Raw genomic sequence first — 19,905 nt, forward strand, 5'->3', positions numbered from 1 at the left:
CAGTGCTGATGGAACTTCACAAAGTATCGAACTACAGCGATGAGACTTTTCTCCATGTCGCCCGGCCCGAGCTACAAGTCCGACAAGACGGTAAGGCTGCGGAAAGTAGCCTTCAGAAGTCTCCATAGATTAAGGGACACTATGGAGCAGAGGAATCTGTCACCCAGAGATAGTCCACCCCCCCCCCCCCCTGGTTTTTGTTACCTTCCGACAGCGGCTAGCAGTTTCCCCCTTTATCTTTATGCTAAGCTAATCACCTAGTTATCGCCTCACGTTTAGCACACAGACATAAGTGGTATCGATGACACCATGATGTGCCTCACGTAATTTAAAAGACACATAACTCTATGCACCCGACATGCAGACACACACCAGGTGTAGTGTGTTTGTGTTGTTGTATGTTTTTAATGGACCTCGGTCATTTTAATAAGTAACACAAGGGGATCTGGTGCAATACTAATAATTGTGGTGCAACGTGTCAGTTTTTAAAATATGAACATACTTCTGAAATGACTGTGAAACCTTGAAAACCACGTGGAACGTGTTCTGGGGTCAGTGTGGCAGAGGGGACGTCCCCTGGTGGTCACATCAGTGATCACAGGGAACTAGTTATCATGAAGCTGGTTAACCAAACAGCGACACCTGGCGACAAATCTGGGTACTGCAGTAGTAAACCAAAAAAAATGATAGAGCCGTAAACTGATGTAGAAACTATAGATAAGTTATATCCATACAATGAAAAACTATAAATATTGTAATTATTATTACAAGCAAAATTAGATAGTAAAATATTCATGAAAATGTGATCTTTACTACATTATGACAATTGAATATGCATCTATATTAATGGTCCACTAGGCTGTTGGTGGTAAAATAACAATGTTATAACCCAGAGTTAAACTTCTATCCCTCATTAAGGATCTGGTACGATTTGGAAACATGGATAACAAAGTGATCTTCATCATTGTTTCCCAAACTAGGGGTCAGGAGAGATAAATAACTTCAGTTCAAAAAGGTCTTCAGCTTTATGGCAAAGCCGGTCACAAGTCTCTACAACCGTTAGTTCATGGGTCAGAGGCCGGACAGTGTGGGAACCCCTGATCTCACGTTAAAGTGCGTCAGCTTCATAACACTAAAACAGTTCAGGCCAAAGAGTCGGACAACGTGCTAATGTCGAACCCGGTCCCAGGTTTGTTCTTCTCGTAGCTGGAACTTTTACAGCTTGTTTGTGTGACCTGAGGATCAATAGAAAATAGTCTTCTCTTCAGAAGATCCTCCTTTAAAAATAACCTGGATGCCAGCACATGACGGTGTAAATAAATGCATGTACTTCTTCCCACACAATGTGACGAGTGTCAGAAAACTGGTATTTAACCTCAAGTCATCCTTTTTAAAAACACGTTCAGTTGTAGGAAGTCCAGGTTCACAGCAGTGAATCCGTGCTTTTAGTGTGGTCGGATCAAATCTGTGTCCAAGGTCACGGTCGTGCTGCTGTTCCTGTGTAAACGTGCTGCTGTAGCCGTGTCCCGAGCTCTGTGATGAAGTGTTGCTTCAACAGGACGGTGTCCTTGTCCAATGGCTGTGAGTGAGTGTGTGTGTGAGAAATGAGTGAAAGACCATGTCAATCAATGCAAATCACTGATGTTGAATCTTATAAAACATTTTATTTTCTGAACTTGAACTGTGACGGTGACGTCCAGGCAATAAAATGAGAATGGAAACCTGAAGCGTTTGTGTGATGTCATTAAAAAGGAATTGGAGGCTCGAAGGTGAAGTGTGAACACAGAACATATAACTGGAAGTGATGCATCACACTGGATAAATAAGAGCAAGGGAAAAGGAATCGTGGGTCGTTTATCTCTGGCTGCTGGTGCTGGCCTGCGTGGAGTCGGGGGTGGAGTGGGCTTCTCTGTACTGCTGACTCCAGCTCTGAGGCTCCTGTTCGTGAAGCTGAGGTCAAACACAGGTCGTCGTTAGACACATCTTCAGTTGAATTGAGAAAAGAATCTGCAGGAATGTTCAGTCTGCTCCTCCACAGGTAAACAGTCACTTACTTCACCCATGAACTCCAGGATTTTGGCTTTTGATACTTCCAGGTCAGCGCGTTGACCCCAGCGAAATTCATGCTCCGCTGGTTCTGTGTGAGGGATCCGCACATACTCCAGGTACCTACACACACACACACACACACAAAACTATCTGAATATATATATGAAGCTTTGCAGAAGCTTGCTCCTCGATTCCTTTTATGTTGTAAAAGACATTCTCCTTTTAGATGTTCAAAACAAAGCTGACCCAAAGAACCCGGTGCTGTGTAATGTGTGGAGTGAGTGGTGGTCCAGCCTCTCTGCTGTAGAGGTCTGGAGTTCCCTTGTCTCCTGCTGCTCTGTGGTGTGTTATAAACCAGAGTCTATGGTCTGAGAGACACTGGCTCTGATCACACCAGTAGTGAAACAGCGAGATTCGAACCTGCGACCTCTGACAGCAGAACCGCTGGATTACAGGACTGTACTAACATCAAGGTGATAACTACTCGCACACACCTACAGCTGTGGGGGTGGGAGTGGGGGGGAGGGAACAATCAGCTAACAGGATTACAGCTTCTTGTATTTCAGAGCTCTGACTTCAGGAATCCACAAGAAAGAGAACACGTTCATGTGTAACCTGGTACAAGTGGAGAGGTGAAGGTCACGTTCACCGACCTGAGGAGACGTTACTTCTTACCTCTGACGCACAAACTCGTCTGTGACCAACTTCTTCACGTCACCAAACTCTTCATGTTTCACTCTGAACGTTTCACATCGTCATAAAAAGAAGGAAGAAAATTAATAGAAACAAAAAGACACCAGAGTTTCAACAAGTTACCTTTAAATCTTTGTGTTTGCTTTTTATATTCTGACTTTTCACATGACTTGAGTTGAAATGTGAGAATTATCTTGGTTTTAAATGTATTTTTAAACAGACTTGGATGAAATGTTGAACTTAACTTGAACCATATTAACGTCATGTCAAGACAATTTTTTTTAACTTGTTCTAAAGTAGATTTCTCTGATGGGGAGACACCACCTGAGCAAAGCCACCTGGGGCACGTTGCACCATAGTGCAGCCGTTTCTGGGCTAAACAACGTGTGTCCTCTTAACAGCGGCAACAAGCTTCAGGTGTTCTCTGGTTTGGTGGCTGAGCTGTTTTAAAAGACAATCGATTCTAAAGGTCTCTACAGATGCAGCAGCTGCCGTTTGTTGGTCACATCAACTCAAGACGTGTTTGTCAACAGTAATTTATAGTGAAGTTATTTTATCCTATTTGTTGTGAAGTTTTGTCGGCGTGATCAAAAACATTTTTCCCAAAGATACATTTTGAAGTGAGGCTGAAGTTAAAGCCAAATTATAATGTTGTTCCCTGTCAAAATCATTTTTACAATAGATTAGATTAAAAGTCAAACTACACAGGTACAGATGTAGAACAATACAAATCGTGCCTCACCCAGCGTCCACTCGGAGTTTCTTCAGAGTGTTCCAGATGAGGACTACACAACAGAAAACACAACCATGTCTTTCAGGGACAAATGAAACATTGTGAATAAACTAAATATGTGGCCGATTCTTAACTCACTTTCTCTAACGACGCCTCCTTTCATGAAGATAACACTGAGGATGACGAACAGCAGACCCATCTTTGGATTGGTGGGGCTGCTGTTCACAAACACGTGGAGCAAATGGTGATGAATCATAAAATAGTTATGAGGCAGTGTTACAAACATGATAAAGTGTAAAGATCCACAGTACTCACTTGATCCGTGAGGCTTCTTCAGCCGTTTCCAGCTTATTAATGAGGATGTACACGTGAGTTTTGGTGTCGATTTCAACCAGTTTAAGACCAAATACCTAGTTCAGTGAGAAGAGAAGAGAAACTTTGTTGTAATGTGATATTTCGGTGTTTAAAATGTTGCCGTGTTGTCATTGATCCTGTTTGACAGAACGAACCTGGTCAAATGTGCGTGTCGCCTTCTTCAGGATCTCTGGGTAAATGTTTCTATAATCTTTCACCACGTGTTTCACCAAGTCTGGAAAAAAGAGAAATTACACTATTATTGTATATTTATTTGTGTGTGTGTGTCTCTTAGGCTATATCCACTCATTTGAAAACACATCACTGTCACATGCATGTCTGCCGTCCACACCACTGAATCAGAGAACTTTGTAAAAGCTGCAGGTCCAGTTTTACTTTGAAAACTCCGGGGTTGTGTTTTAGTCTGAAAGGACAGAAACAGCTGTTGTGTAACTTCACCTGCTCGGCGGATGGGAATCTTCTTTTGGTCCTTCACCAGGAAGTACTGCACCACCTCTGCTGTCTACGAGACGCACAGACAACGTGTGAATATAAATATATTTAAATCAATTTTAAATAAGTGTGTAGATTTCTATGCAGCGTACCTTTTGGTCGACCTGTGCAGGTGTGAACTTCTCCAGTCCTCTCTGGACCTGGGACGTACTCGGCTGAGTGAAGGCCGGGTCCTCATCGTCTTCCTGAGTCCCGAAGGAGCCGTGTTGTCTCTACGTGTAGAAACGGAGGCTGACACCAGACAGATTTTCTGCTACAACCTCAAGACCCCCAAAAATATCAAAGAAGGCCGAACTTTCCCCACTGAGATAACTGAACTTTCTTTTTTTTAAATAAATCCAACTTGTTCGAGTTCAGCTTCAGAATCATGACAGACACGTGGACATGTTGATAACTGTATGAAAGTGACATCTTTCTTCATTATCAGTATTCACCTTAACTGTTCATGATCTGTATATATACACACTTATTAATCTACATAATCTATGTCTGTATTACTCACCTCAATGCACTTGATCACTTTAATCATTCAGTATTTATTTACGTTCGTACATTAGTTTTCACATCCCGTCACATTCACTACTCTCACTTTAGAATAGTGTCCTGTACCAGATTTCATCTTTCTGTGGACACTGCACTGATGTCATCGTTGTTTACTCTCTTGTTGTTAATGTGGTCTTGCCCTATGTGTCTGAGATTTGTCCTCCGGAGACAAATAGCAGATTTGAATTGAATCAGGTCCTCTGTGCGGCCGTAGAGAGAAGAACCGTTAAAGTCTGATGAGGTCGGTGTGAAGTAAAGGTTCATTCGTGATCGTGGGAAACTCAACGGTTTGGATTAGTTTCCAGATAAAAGGTGTTAATTAGTGCAGAGGAACATAGAAGGGATAGTCTCCATCTTGTCCCATGTTCTCAACTGGTTTAAAAAGACAGAGGTAATGATGTCTGGTCTGCTGAGCGGACACATGGTTGTCAGAGTACTTTCATAGTACTTAGATAGTACCTTCATAGTACTTAGATAGTACTTTCATAGTACTTAGATAGTACCTTCATAGTACTTTCATAGTACTTAGATAGTACCTTCATAGTACTTTCATAGTACTTAGATAGTACTTTCATAGTACTTAGATAGTACCTTCATAGTACTTTGATAGTACCTTCATAGTACTTTCATAGTACCTTCATAGTACTTAGATAGTACTTTGATAGTACCTTCATAGTACTTAGATAGTACCTTCATAGTACTTAGATAGTACCTTCATAGTACTTAGATAGTACTTGGATAGTACTTTCATAGTACTTAGATAGTACCTTCATAGTACTTAGATAGTACCTTCATAGTACTTAGATAGTACTTGGATAGTACTTTCATACGAGCCAGCAGCCAGTCAGATCTGCCTTTAGCGTCAGGTTCGTTGATTACAAACGGAAGTGACGTCCCTAACACCTGAGCTGTAGGGACACAATCAAGTCGCGTTCAGACATGAGGTCGAGCAGTGACTGGACCTGTTGTGTTGTTGTGCTGTGTAGTTGTGTAGTTGTGTAGTGAAGAAGACAACAGGGACGTAACGAAGTGAACTCACGGAGCCCGACAGCCTCTTCCTCTGCGTCATGGCGTCACAGCGTCTGAAACACACGGGTCCGAGTTCCACCTGATTTCAAACCGAAGAGACGCAAGAGGCGGAAGAGACGTTAACGAGTTAAATACACACCGACTGTGTTACATCACCTCCAATGAACCACAACAACACACGCGACAGCACGTGTCTCGTGTCGCTGGAACACAAACTCACCTCCTTTTGTTTCTGGACAAACTCCCGCTGCCGGAGCTGCAGGCGCTGCTTGATGACGTAGATACCCTGCGCCGGCTTGTTTTCATTCGTTTAACATTTCTAATAAAAAAAAAAATTACTTTAACTTTTAATTATCTTTTTGTCCAATTCTTTACTGTGGTTCCCCCCCCCCTTTTTTTTAAATCGTTCGCACATTGGTATTGTTGTAATTTCTGTCGTGACTAATAAATAATTAAAAATACAAATTATGAACCCATTTATAATCATACCTGCACCGACAGAAGACTCACAGTGAAACAAACATCTAAATTAAACTGTTAAACTAAACCAAGTTAAAATACTCTGAGCTTTTTATTAGGAACACCCGTTTGTCATGTGACTATCCCGGCAGCCAATCATGTGGCAGCAGTGCAATGTTTAAAATCCTGTTGATACAGGAGCTTTAGAAAATGTTCCCATCAAATATCACAACAATAAAAACACTGATCACAATCTAATGTTCAACACGTTTTCATCATCCGCTGTTTTGTCATATTTCAATGAGCTGAAAGTTGATGGTTGAGTCTCAGAAGAGAAAACAAACAGAGCAACACAGGCCAACGGTCAAATTTAGAAAAGTCTAACACTTTATTGACATTCACATACAATAGGAAAGAGTGGCAATCACAGTAAGGCAATATATTCATTAGAAAACACAGAGATCACTCAGCCTTTCCTTCTTCATAAAAGCCACTGACCTCTGTGATGAACACGTTATATACGTGTGTGACATGTTGAAAAGGTCAACAGAAAACCTCACAGTTTAATGTGTTGGGAAAAGAAATAATCTGCACCACTAAGAAATCATAAGGAGGTTTACAGAGAGCAGGGAACACATTGATGTTCCTGAACTGATTTAAAGTTAAAACAGAAAAACTGAAAATGGAACAATTGGCATCATCATATCCGAACATTGACTCTGCATGTGTCTCTCTGACAGACGGCTGACCTTCAGATTATAAATTATAGATCCATAGAACAGAGGAGCACAATAAATATTTAGTATTTCAACAAACAGCAGCTTTGTCTAACGTTCTCCTGAAAGTGGGGAAACAAGTGAATTCAAGCCGAACGCTAGAAAAGAACTGAACCTTCCTGCAAAGCCAGAATTACTGAATTATGTATTTTTAAATCCAATACCAAATTTGATTTAATTCTTCTACGGTGTGTTTGATTTTTCATTCTGTGGTTACTGTTTTGCATCGTAGTTTATATTGTGGTGGCAGAGACTCTAATTCCTGCCATGGTTTTAAATCCTCTTCATATGCAGGAGGAATTCAACGTATTTATGTTTTCATGTAAACTCTGCATTTCTAATCACTGCTGCTTCAGGTCAAAAGGGTCGAACTTGTATTGTGAAGCAGCCACAGGATATGTACTGGACTGTACTGGACTGTATTTGTCACTGGGGTAAAGCAGTGACTGATATTTTCAGCAGCACAAGACATCGATCAGTTGATGGTTTTAAATACGCCAGGGAGCAGAAAGTGACCCGATGTGTGGAGCAAGAAAACAAATCACAACAAGATGCACAAAGACTTCCTTCTTCCTTTTCACTAAAATATTGAGAGTTTATTCAACTGTTGTGTAAACTGATACAAGAACGCTCCTTCATCTGCTCGGTGACTTTTATCATCAGTGACAGAGACTTTGGTTTAAAAATAAAAATAAAACGAGACTGAAATCTTAAGAATCGTGAATTGAAGGTTGAAGTTCTGGCCTCATGCATAAAAGTGTGATGTGTAACACGCCCAGAACACCACAACTGAACTCCTCCCCTCGTTACATAAAGGACACACTGCTTCCTGCAGTGATAATAGACGTTGGCATTGGGCGTAAATCATGACACGTGGAATCGTCCAACATTCTTGTCCTTCTCTGGACACTGAGCTGGTTGATGGTAGCAGAAAAAACAACAGCTGACACACAGCTGAAGTTAATTTAGAAGCACTTAAGCTTCAATCTATTCTCGAAATTCTACAAACGTTGGAGATGTTCCTCTCCTCAGTGACGGACAGCACACAGGAGCAGCAGTGACTTTGAGGAATTCAAGGACCTCAGTCATCTGTTCTCCACAGTTTGTCCTGGAGCTGATCCTGTTTTAGCACCTGAATCGGATCGATGAAATCAAACCTTGAAGCCTGTTTGAAAAGTTACAGAGGAGTTTCTGTTGCACCCAAATTCACAGAAGAGCCTGATTTTCAATGATCACGATCCCAATGCAGCTGAAAAATCAAAACCACCTTCGGTTTGTCAGGATTCTGTGGATTCTGTGTAGTTTTGGGTGTTGCAGCGGAGTAGAGGATGTGAGCAGATACCATGAAATGTGGTAAAAACAGTCCCATGTTTGAAGTTACCCTCAGTTTTAGGGTAAAGGCTCATCAGTCAGATTGGCTGTGACTCAGGATCTAGTGTGTATCTGCCCATGAAGGGCCTCAGCCTGGGCCTTGAGGCTCCGAAACTCCCCCTGGATGAAATCAGTCAAAGTCTTTCTCATTTCCATCTGAAAGGAAACGTTAAGAGAAAGAATGTGTTGAAAATACATTAATATCCTGCTGATGTGGCACTTTTCCCTCAGCATGTTCCTGAGACGTTCACAAGAACAACCAGGAAACAGAAAGCCTCTGGCCAGTGGGTGGCGCCGGTGCAAGACAGCTGCAGCTAATAATCATTTTCACTGCTGATTAATCTACAAGTGATTTCATTGATAAATTGGTTGGTTTACACAAGTTCAAAGTTCCCAACTTCACATGTGTGGTGTTGTGCGACAGATTCATGTTCCAAGAAATCTGATATATGAAGACATCAAATTCCAAGGTAACGTGATGAAGAATAGTTTTTATGTCTTTACTTAAAACACAGACTGTAAATCATGTACATGTGGAATCCAGTCTGTCCTCACCTGGCTCTTGTTTTCGGCTCGGAGTGATTCAACAAGGTCTTTCACGCTGAACGGTTTCCCCACCAGGACTGTGATTTTCTGAAAGGAAACCACCGTATACAACTGCCGTCACTCACAGGCGACACAAAGTCGAGAGAGAGACAGAGACAGAGACAGAGACAGAGAGACAGAGAGAGGGAGAGAGAGAGACAGAGAGAGACAGAGAGAGAGAGAGACAGAGAGAGAGAGGGAGAGAGCGACAGAGAGAGAGAGAGAGAGAGAGAGAGAGACAGAGAGAGAGAGACAGAGACAGAGAGAGACAGAGAGAGAGAGAGACAGAGACAGAGAGAGAGAGAGAGGGAGAGACAGAGACAGAGACAGAGAGAGACAGAGACAGAGACAGAGAGAGACAGAGAGAGAGAGAGAGAGAGAGAGAGAGAGAGAGAGAGAGAGAGACAGAGAGAGGGAGGGGGAGACAGAGACAGAGAGAGAGAGAGAGAGAGAGAGAGAGAGACAGAGAGAGAGAGAGAGACAGAGAGAGACAGAGAGAGGGAGGGGGAGACAGAGACAGAGACAGAGAGAGACAGAGAGAGAGAGAGAGAGAGAGAGAGAGACAGAGACAGAGAGAGACAGAGAGAGAGAGAGAGAGAGAGAGAGAGAGAGGGAGAGAGACAGAGAGAGAGACAGAGAGAGGGAGAGAGACAGAGAGAGAGACAGAGAGAGGGAGAGAGACAGAGAGAGAGACAGAGAGAGACAGAGAGAGAGACAGAGAGAGACAGAGAGAGAGAGAGAGAGACAGAGACAGAGACAGAGAGAGACAGAGAGAGAGAGAGAGAGAGAGAGAGCTGCTCACAGCACGCTGCTGTTTGCACATGTCAATATAAATTATGTCCATTTTGACAGACAGACACTTATCAGGGGGAAAAAAATGTAAATGAACATTTGTCGTTCCCACCTTGCCTGTCCGAGGAATGTAGGGCGCCATATTGGGCAGAACATCACTCAGACCTAAGACAGAAGTAGAACACAAAGAAGAACAAATACATGATCTCTATATGAACTCATCAACTTGCTCTCGGTATCAGAGTAGTGATCTATCATCTATGTACTGTAGATAATCTATATCTTCACTTCGGGGTACTGTGATGTGAACTCACCCACATGCCACAGCGGCAGGATAATCGGATTGAGGGAGCAATCTGCGATGAGCCGACCCACACCTGGAACACACACCAGGAAGTTTGAGACAGAACCACAGACACACAACAGGCAACACGGCTCAAGATAAAAACTGTCAGTATCGATTATAAAGTAATCGTGTACATTCATCTGTCCAGAGTATTGTGACCGGAGGACAGGAACACGACAGGAACATGAACCGTGCTCACCCCATTTCAATCGAATGAACTCTTCAGTCATGTTGACTTTGCCTGTGAAAAAGGAACGAGACAGAAAGTGCTTGATTCCCTTTACGATAAAAACTAAATCAAAAACAGAAAAAGTTCCTGCTCCGATTAGTTTGATGCCGAAGCATAAACCAATATCAGGCCATAAAGAAATCTGATACAATATATGAACTGACGTAAACGATATATGAAAAATAAATTGCACTGTGATTCCTAAGATGTTATCAAACCCTTATGACAGAGAAATGTAGCTGAGGTTTGATATTTTACAGTTTACCATAAACTTTATATAAACAATATTTATTTAACACAAATACAACCAAATATATAGAACTTAATTTAGAAAATAAACTATTTTTTAATGTTCAATATAAATGCTCATCTTTTCTGTATTATTTATTGTGTAAAATGTATTTGTGGCCACAATATTAATGCTGACCCACATATAATGATTTTCTTTTTTACATGAGTCAAATCATATTTCATGCTCAAACACACACACACACACACACACACACACACGCGCACACACACACACACACACACACACACACACACACACACACACACACACACACACACACACACACAACTCCGAACTGATCAGATCGCCTGAGACAGATGTTCAAACCAGGTGTGAACGGGACGAAAGAGAACAGGACGATAAAGTCACAGGAAGGTTCACGTACCCTCTGGAAAGATGTGCACCCACTCTCCTCTGTTCAGTTTCTCCAGAATAAAATCCATACCTTTCTGGTAAACGCCGTCACCTGGAGAAAACATGTAAACGCAAGTGGCTCATTCACACAGTTGTTGAGTTGCGGTGGGGGGGGTGATGCAAACAGCTGTGTGACCCTCACCTCTGCAGACGGGAACACACTTTCCACGGCTGAAGAATCTGGAGTACAGCTCCATGGTGAAGCAGATTTCGGAAGCTGCGGGGGTCCTGTCCATCAGCCACAGGTGGTTCAACAATCATCATCCAAAAGATTGATCAGTTTTCTACAACTGAGAGGATGTGAGATGAAGAAACTCACCAGCGCATCTTGTTGAAGCTCCACAGCTGTCGGAGCTGCAGCACGCCTGTCGCAAACACAGGTTTCTTACAGCGACTGTTTCTGAATGGACTGTGTTCAGTTCAGGTTTTGAATTTGGTTTATTTCACACAACATAAATACAAAATACATAAAGGAAATGTTAAACGTATGTGTGGGGTGTGATAGAAACATGTCTTATATGAAAACCACACCCAAATATGACTAAACAAGTAATTAAAACATACAAAATCTTCAGTATAGGTTATAAAGAAGTATAAAAGATTAAATTTGACATATATTAGTATAAGAGAAAAAATATAGAGAGGGAATAATATGTAGAATGAATATCAGAATGGAAAACAGCTCATTTTCATTGCAAATCAAATGTTCAAACAGCAGATTTCTAATTCTCCTTTTGTACGTGGACACAGAGGAATCCAATAAATGCACATTTTCATTCCACAAGATTAAACTCTGACCACGAGATGTTTTATGATGTGTGTGGTGCCATATTGTCTTTACCCCAGATGTGTGGGTCGTCCATACAGGACTGGTGATTGGACAGAGTGATGAGGGGTGTGTCGGCGGGGCGCTGGTCGATCAGGTTCAACAGAACCTCGTGGTTTTGGACCTTCAGACGGTTCATGTACTCTGAAGACGCAGAGATTGAGAGGGAGAGGGAACAAACAAGAAGCAGCAACCAATGTTTGCACAAAATCAACAGTTTTATTTGACAGAATTAATAATGCAGAATAAAAGAGCATTTATTTTTACACTTTACACACTTTCCTTTCTGTATATAGTAATTTATTCCACAATTTATGGTTAAAGTGTAAAAATATCAAACCTCAATTACATTTCTATGTCATAAGGGTTAGATAACAACATCTTAGTAATTTCAAACTATTATTAATAATGTATATGGGTTTATATATATGCATCTGCCCCAGGAATCCCTGTTGGTCTGGCTGTAATCTGCACGTATATAAATGACACATTCCCACTCACTGGTCCAGAAGTAGGAATAGGAGCCGACCATGCCCATGATCAGGGAGCCGGAGATCCTCCAGGCCAGAGCAGGGCACTGTGGGAACGGCCATCTGACCTCCAGGGGCATCTCTCCAGACTCTGCATCCACACACACACACACACACACACACAGACACACACACACACAATCTGAAGATTTAGTTACTGATTTATATTTTGTATTAGAAAATGTGAGATACTTGAAGATACAAAATGGCCACACAATGGCTACTCTGACAGACTGGATGGTTTAGTTTAGTGTGACACTCCGAGATCATGAGTTTATTATCAGATGCTCAGGATCATAAAGTCATCCTGACTTCAGAAGAAGATCAATCTCTCCCACATGTGAAGAACAGGAAGTCTGACTCAGCAGCAGGAGGTTCAGCTTCATGTCTGCTCATCACTCAGCCTCCTCATTAATAAACAGATTCATTCAGAACTTGGGATGTTTTCACCAGAGAGTCAACATCCAGGCTAACGTCCAGCAGCTAGCAGGAGTTAGCCTGTTAGCCACAGTTAGCTCCGCTCGCAGACACTGTCTAACACACCGTAACACACCGTAACACACTGTAACACACACCTTAACACATCGTAACACACTGTAACACACTGTAACACACCGTAACACACCGTAACACACTGTAACACACTGTAACACACACTGTAACACACTCCACACCGTGTGTGTCTGAAGCTACACATTAAACACGTTAACACTTCAGGGAATAAAGGAAACATCAGAAACACACGTTTATCTCGACTTCACCCTCTCCTGCTCTCACTCTGACGGACACACAAACCGGAAGTGGACGCCCCGCACTGAACTGTGGGTAAGGTAGTCTTCTGGAGCAGCCTCTCGCTCTGAGCTGGCTGCTGACAGGAAATGACGTGACCCAGAAGCGGAAGTTGATCTTCTGTTGTTTTCACCATAGACTGTATATAAAAACTATATATAAAAACTATATATAAAAACTATATTATACAAACTGTATATAAAAACTAAATATAAAGACGGTCCCCTGCTGAACCTTTGTTTGACTTTTCTCTCTATGAAGAATTTACCTGGAATACATTATGAATTTATGGTTAAATACAGATAGTGTGCTAAATTAAACTATTAAAATAAAATCTGAATTATGCACGAATTATGCAGGATTTGATGTAAACGAAATATTCTTATAATTTTCTGTGAACGAGAGATAAAAAAAATCGTGTTTTTCTTATTATTAGTAGTAATAATAATAAGGATGATAATATAAATAGATGGTATTATTTGTAAGGTTATACAACATTGTGGTAAATACACAACTCTTACAAAGCATAAAATTGGTAAAAATGTAAATAAATAAATATATCCCAATTTAATATTTTGAAAGAAATGATAATAATAATAATATGTCTATGTGTAAATTCAAAAGTAACTAGGGCTCCGTTGTAGCACTGACGGGCCCGAGCTCATGCATTTTGAAGCCTGTTGCGGTCGGTGGAGAGAGCGATCAATGACCAAGCGCACGTCTCTGCGTTGCATGCGTTTTGCGCACTGCGGCGAGGACAAACGCTTCACTTCCTGCGTCCGTCACGCGATGTCGGTCCTTGCCTGCTAATTGCTCATTACGGTCATTTTATGTAAATTGAATGATAGTTGTAAAACAAAGCTTACTTCCTGTTGCCAGTAGGTGGCGCCATCAATATTATTACATACGGACTAATAGATCTGTTCAAGTAGGGGCTCTGATGTAGCGTGAGCAATTTTGTGTCAATTAGACAATGTTACAACAAATCAATTTTCACACTGATCAGTAGGTGGCGCTATGACCCTGCACTAATATTAATATATGGAGCTGTTCAGGTCAGGATTGTGATCATAGGTCAGCAGTTCGGGGCCGGTTGGATAATGCAGAGTGGATTTACAATGTACTTCCTGTTTCATGGTGAATCAGTAGGTGGCGCTATGACACTGAGGAAATATTGACACATAGAGCTGTTCAGGCTTGGACTATAATCATGTGACAGAAGGTTGGTAGTGATAGGACGATGCACACTGGAGTTATGACAACATCGTCTCCCTTGGCGAAGGATGATCCTTCGCCACACCTCAATGTTTACACGCTTTGAGGAAATGTCACAATTCTGGACACGGTTCTGTGACTTGACTGAGCTCATTTGATCTGTATATTGTAAAGCAGCCAGGAGCAGTGCATCAAATATAAAACATGTCACTTCCTGTCGCCAGCAGGGGGGGCTTTGACAGTGAGTCAATATGGACACATGGATCTGGTCAGGGCGGGACTGTGAATGTGTGAATGAGGTTTGAGGCTGATGGAACAATGCACAGAGGAGTTATAAGAAATCACTCTTTTTTGGCAAATCATCAACATTTCACGCCACGCCCACCGTGTGACGTACACTTTAAAAATTCTCTTTTTACTCTTAATCATGAGCTAAAGTTGTCTCTCAACATTAATTGACAGACATCAGTAAGTTTAATAGAGTTTCCAACATATCAACAATGTGTAAATCATTGAGCTCTTCAGCCCTGGGGAAGAAGGTCCTGGGCAAACCATGCTCTCACACTGCCCTCTAGTGACCAGTATTGCAGCTGCAGCTCAATCATCTTGATTTGACTCATCAAACTTTAATGCCACGTCACGGTCACACCGTGTGACGAAAACGCAAAATTCGAGGTAGTTTATATTTCCATCTTGTTGAGATGAAACTCATCTCAATATGAAGTTGATCTGATGAAAGCCCGACTAATGGTATAATGGTAATTATGGTTATAATAATAATCATAAATAAAACCCTCTTTTAATTTCTGACATTGTTTCCATTTGTTTGCACTTTGCTTCTGTCTCTTTAATGTGACTTCAGCTCTGCAGTTACGTCACAGACCCCCCCCCCCCCCCCCCCCCCCTGCACTTCCTGTTAACACTTTCACTCTTGCAGAACTTCCTCTGAACATTAAACACTCAGCAGATCACGATCATATTCAAGCAGCTATTTTACACCAAGTCTCTTGTTTGTGTGAGCTTGTTGCTGCCAAATGACTTTTGACCAGTTATCAAATCCAAGGCTTGAATTACTTTTTACAATCGTGTCCTGACACACCAGAGAAACCAGGAAGCATCTGCTCCTCCCTGAAGAGACGCAGGCTGAAAACCAGACGATCACATTCACCTTCCAGACCAAACTAAACCAAACCAGACCAAACGTCCTGAGTGAGTCCAGCTACAGGAGAGAAGAGTCAAACTACAACCTGCCGACGCTCCACACACTGACCGTGAGTTTAACAAACACCTCGACTCAGAGAGGAAGTAAACCTCAGTGAAGTTCGTGGAGCTGTGACTGACTGACTGTCTGTTTTCAGCTTCACCTGGAGACTCAATGGCTTCCAGATTAGAAGATGATCTCTGCTGTCCCGTCTGCCAAGAGGTCTTCAGAGATCCTGTCATTCTGTCATGTAGCCACAGCTTCTGTAGAGACTGTGTGAAGAGCTGGTGGAAAGACAAAGAAGTAAAAGAGTGTCCAGTTTGTAAGAGAAGACATTCAATGCCTGAACCACCTTGTAACCTGGCGTTAAAGAACCTGTGTGAGACCTTCTTACAGGAGAGAGATCAGAGCTCTTCACATGCTCTCTGCAGTCTGCACTCAGAGAAACTCAGACTCTTCTGTCTGGACCATCAGCAGCCAGTGTGTCTCGTCTGCAGAGATTCAGAGAAACACAGCGACCACAGATTCAGACCCATCGATGAAGCTGCACCACAACACAAGAAGCAGCTTCAGGAAACTCTGGAGCCCTTGAAGGAGAAGTTACAGTGTTTTGAACATGTTAAAGTAGAGTTTGAAGAAACAGCAGAACACATTAAGGTCCAGGCCGGACTCACAGAGACGCAGATCAAGGAGCAGTTTAAAAAGCTTCATCAGTTTCTGGAGGAGGAAGAGGAGGCCAGGATGGCTGCACTGAGGGAGGAAGAGGAGCAGAAGAGTCGGATGATGAAGGAGAAGATCGAGGCTCTGAGCAGAGACATCACGGCTCTTTCAGACACAATCAGAACCACAGAGGACGAGCTGAGAGCTGAAGACGTCTCGTTCCTGCTCAACTACAAGGCTGCAGTGGAACGAGTCCAGCAGCGCCCCCTGCTGGATGATTCACAGCTGGCCTCAGGAGCTCTGATAGACGAGGCCAAACATCTGGGCAACCTGAGCTTCAACATCTGGAACAAGATGAAGGACATGGTCTCCTACAGTCCTGTGGTTCTGGACCCAAACTCTGCTCATCCAGAACTCGTCCTGTCTGAAGCTCTGACCAGTTGGAGAGCAGGAGAGAAACAGAAGCTTCCTGACAATCCAGAGAGGTTTGATCATTACCCCTCAGTCCTGGGATCTGAGGGTTTTAACTCAGGGACTCACAGCTGGGACGTCCTGGTTAGAGACAGTAGAGACTGGGCACTGGGTGTAAGAGCAGAGTCTGTCCCGAGGAAGAGATACAAACTGTCTAGATCATGGATAATATTGTTCTATGCAGGTGAATACTCAGCACGGTCACCATCAGGATCATCTGATCTCTCTGTGCAGAAGATCCAGAGGATCAGAGTGAAACTGGACTGGAACAGAGGAGAACTGTCGTTCTCTGATCCTGATACTAACAAACACATTCACACCTTCACACACACTTTCACTGAGAAGATGTTCCCATTCTTTTTCACTATAGATCCCTTGAAGCTGTTACCTGTGAATGTCTCTGTGACGCTGGATCAGAGCAGTTAGAGAGAAAGATTTTATTCATCATGTTTATTTCTTCAAGAGAAATCTGCTGAATTTAAAAGTTAAACTCGTTATTCTAAAGCTTTGTTTATTTCTCCTTTTACTTCTCACTCGTTTTTATTTCTCCTGTTGACTTTTCCACGTGTGTAAAAAGATTTCATTATTTTCTGATCTTTATCTTTGGTTTGTTTTTTACTTTCATGGAAAATGTTTTCTATCATTTAGATTTTGTGTGGATCCATGAAGTCGAGCAAACTGATGAAGATCCACATAAAAACACATTTATCAATAACAGCTGATCATTGTTCACGTTCAACAAACTTTATTAAAACTCACACATGAGACATGATTCATGTTTAATCACATAACGTCTGTTCACATATGAAATAATCCAACATATATGAACATTTGTCTGTTTGATGTGATGAAGCCAAAATGATTCTGTCTGTAAACGTGTTTATTCAACAGCAGCCTAGTGATGTGATGTTAATATTGTGATAAAAATAATAAAATCTATAAAACAGAAACAGAGTTTTGACCTTTTTTAAGATGAAATGTAAATATAACATTAAAATTACTCCAGAATACGTACATTTTCACCACTTTCTAATTTTCTGCAAACTTTGGTAACGATTGGAGCATGTTGAAGCCCTCAAAAAGACAATTCATTTGCCTGAAAAGAAATAATAAAAAAAGATTATTATAATAATAATAATAATAATAATAATAATAATAATAATAATAATAATAATAACGGGCCCGAGCACATGCTTTGGTATGAATTTGAGCGTCTAGGCCCTGAAAATCCTTCGAAATACAGTAGGGCCTCCCACCGGAGGTGCTCGGGCCCTAATAAGACAATGGGTTCGACTAAATATCTTTGTACAACTGTTCAATGTATTAATTTGTGTCAGGGCTGGTTTGAGCCTCCAGGGGGCAAAATGAGTGTTTTTAATAATCCCTCATGTTGGTCTCTGGCCCTGAACTGAAATCCCCTTCACTAGGTTTGAATGACCTTAACCCTTGTGTTGTTCCTGGGTCGAATTGACCCAGAGTGTGTGTGTGTGTGTCTGTGTGTGTGCGTGCGTGAGTGCGTGCGTGTGATCATACGCAAGCCCTGGCCGGTCAGGGTTCGGGTTAGGGTGACCCAAGGATTGTCATTATCCAATTCTCCTGGGGTAATTGAGACCAATGGATTGTCATTCTCGATTGTCATGGGAGGGGTCATTTAGACCCAGAGAGGGCGCTGTGGTGCTCTGTGGGCTCATTTAGACCCACACCTGATTCCAATTGAAATCAAGGGGGGGTACATTAGACCCACATATAAGTCTCAGTGTGCCACTCTCTCACGGACCATGGCACGATGTCGCGTCAGGAGCGTTTCACCAGAGAACAGGTTCTCCAACAGCTATTCTCCCAGCAACCATCCTCTGAACCCGAAGAGGACGCGAAAGAGCCAGACCGAGAAGCGGACGGACAAGGAGATGGAGAAGCAGACAGAAAAGCAGACCGAGAAGAAGACAGAGAAGGAGATGGAGAAGCAGACCAAGAAGAAGACAGAGAGGACGGAGACGGAGACAGAGACAACGGCGATAGCGAAGAAGACGAAGACGACGACGGTGACTACGAAGACGACGACGGTGACGAAGACTACGACCCAGTGGGTGATGCTTCTGCAGATTCGTCATCCTTGGAAGAAGAAGAAGAAGGAGGACAAGACCAAGGCGACACCACCACCACCGGACTCGTGGAAAGAGAGACCTTCCCCTCAAGAAACGGGGAAATAACATGGTCCTCGAGGGCGTACGGCCGAGAGGAGGGCCACTGCTCCTGTCGTGTTCTTTTATCCTTAGGTATTATTATGTTATGTTATGTTATGTTATGTTATGTTATGTTAGTTATGTTATGTTATGTTATGTTATGTTATGTAGATAGCGGCTGCTAGTCCTCGTCCTCATCTCATCTCCTCTCTTCTCTTCTCCTCCTGTTGTTCTCCCTAGGCCGGTGTCCGTTCCGTCAGTACATGCCCAGCAAGCCGGCGAAATACGGGATCAAGTCGTGGGTGGCCTGCGATGCGAAATCACGCTACGCTTGGAAGATGCAAGTGTACACCGGAAAGCCGAGCGGCGGACGCCCAGAACGGACCCAGGGGTTGCGGGTAGTGCTCGATGTAACGGAGGGACTGCACGGTCGTAACGTCACGTGCGACAATTACTTCACCTCCTACGAACTCGCGCGGCAGCTCCTGGAGAGGAAGCTCACCGTGGTCGGCACTGTTCAGAAGAACAAGCCCGAGCTCCCGACCGGGCTGCTCGCGGTCAAGGGAAGAGAGGTGTTCTCATCCAAGTTCGCATTCACGCCCACCGCCACTCTGGTGTCCTACATCCCAAAGAAAAACAGGAACGTGGTGCTCCTGAGCACACGGCACCCCGAGGCCGACATCAGCGACCACGAGGACGGGAAACCGGTCATCGTCCTGGACTACAACCGCAACAAAGGTGGCGTGGACAACCTAGACAAGGTGATCGGAACGTACAGCTGCAGGAGGATGACCGCGCGCTGGCCCCGGGTCGTCTTTCACAACATCCTCGACGTCTCTTCCTACAACGCCT

The 19,905-nt window shown here is 42.8% G+C and overlaps 3 protein-coding genes and 1 non-coding gene across 6 annotated transcripts; 1 reads left to right on the plus strand and 3 right to left on the minus strand.

The window, feature by feature from the left end:
* Positions 1-1,644: 1,644 nt before the first annotated feature.
* Positions 1,645-6,239, minus strand: LOC117764233 (non-structural maintenance of chromosomes element 3 homolog). 3 transcript variants are annotated; one of them, XM_034589847.1, is made up of 11 exons: positions 6,135-6,239; positions 5,925-5,993; positions 4,435-4,554; positions 4,289-4,352; positions 3,985-4,064; positions 3,791-3,885; positions 3,614-3,690; positions 3,485-3,527; positions 2,725-2,787; positions 2,055-2,169; positions 1,645-1,950 (listed from the first exon to the last, which is right to left on the minus strand). In XM_034589847.1, the coding sequence occupies exons 2-11, from the start codon at positions 5,952-5,954 to the stop codon at positions 1,855-1,857; spliced, it is 783 nt and encodes a 260-aa protein (XP_034445738.1). In that variant the 5' UTR covers positions 5,955-5,993; positions 6,135-6,239; the 3' UTR covers positions 1,645-1,854. The 3 variants fall into 3 exon arrangements, with proteins under 3 accessions (XP_034445738.1, XP_034445736.1, XP_034445737.1); XM_034589845.1 differs by having other exon boundaries at positions 3,614-3,693; positions 6,135-6,237; XM_034589846.1 differs by having other exon boundaries at positions 3,614-3,693; positions 5,925-6,015; positions 6,133-6,170.
* Positions 2,349-2,446, minus strand: LOC117765453. Its single transcript, XR_004614602.1, has one exon. It is a non-coding gene; the product is annotated as a small nucleolar RNA SNORA11 (small nucleolar RNA).
* A 1,858-nt stretch (positions 6,240-8,097) lies between the features above and the next one.
* LOC117764231 (tafazzin-like) lies at positions 8,098-13,361 on the minus strand. Its single transcript, XM_034589840.1, has 11 exons — positions 13,274-13,361; positions 12,506-12,621; positions 12,020-12,148; positions 11,498-11,543; positions 11,321-11,406; positions 11,150-11,230; positions 10,443-10,484; positions 10,212-10,274; positions 10,010-10,062; positions 9,076-9,153; positions 8,098-8,676 (listed from the first exon to the last, which is right to left on the minus strand). The coding sequence occupies exons 2-11, from the start codon at positions 12,612-12,614 to the stop codon at positions 8,575-8,577; spliced, it is 789 nt and encodes a 262-aa protein (XP_034445731.1). The 5' UTR covers positions 12,615-12,621; positions 13,274-13,361; the 3' UTR covers positions 8,098-8,574.
* Positions 13,362-15,759: 2,398 nt separating this feature from the next.
* LOC117764220 (nuclear factor 7, brain-like) lies at positions 15,760-17,296 on the plus strand. Its single transcript, XM_034589826.1, has 2 exons — positions 15,760-15,809; positions 15,897-17,296. Exon 2 carries the CDS (start codon positions 15,914-15,916, stop codon positions 17,294-17,296), a length of 1,383 nt encoding a protein of 460 aa, XP_034445717.1. The 5' UTR covers positions 15,760-15,809; positions 15,897-15,913.
* The last annotated feature ends 2,609 nt before the right edge of the window (positions 17,297-19,905 follow it).

This window comes from Hippoglossus hippoglossus, chromosome 7 (assembly GCF_009819705.1).
Source record: "Hippoglossus hippoglossus isolate fHipHip1 chromosome 7, fHipHip1.pri, whole genome shotgun sequence".
NCBI classification, from domain to species: Eukaryota; Metazoa; Chordata; class Actinopteri; order Pleuronectiformes; family Pleuronectidae; genus Hippoglossus; species Hippoglossus hippoglossus.

What these genes read in the sequence shown, in the direction of transcription:
- LOC117764220 (XM_034589826.1), top strand. Translation starts at nt 15,914, where the DNA reads ATGGCTTCCAGATTAGAAGATGATCTCTGCTGTCCCGTCTGCCAAGAG.
- LOC117764233 (XM_034589845.1), bottom strand. Translation starts at nt 5,954, where the DNA reads ATGACGCAGAGGAAGAGGCTGTCGGGCTCC. An exon ending in GGAAGAGGCTGTCGGGCTCC is followed by an intron (nt 4,555 to 5,924) that starts GTGAGTTCACTT and finishes TTCTACACGTAG; the next exon opens with AGACAACACGGCTCCTTCGG. An exon ending in TCCTGGAGTTCATGGGTGAA is followed by an intron (nt 1,951 to 2,054) that starts GTAAGTGACTGT and finishes GTTTGACCTCAG; the next exon opens with CTTCACGAACAGGAGCCTCA.
- LOC117764231 (XM_034589840.1), bottom strand. Translation starts at nt 12,614, where the DNA reads ATGCCCCTGGAGGTCAGATGGCCGTTCCCACAGTGCCCTGCTCTGGCC. An exon ending in GGACGACCCACACATCTGGG is followed by an intron (nt 11,544 to 12,019) that starts GTAAAGACAATA and finishes TGTTTGCGACAG; the next exon opens with GCGTGCTGCAGCTCCGACAG. An exon ending in GTGTGTTCCCGTCTGCAGAG is followed by an intron (nt 11,231 to 11,320) that starts GTGAGGGTCACA and finishes TGTTTTCTCCAG; the next exon opens with GTGACGGCGTTTACCAGAAA.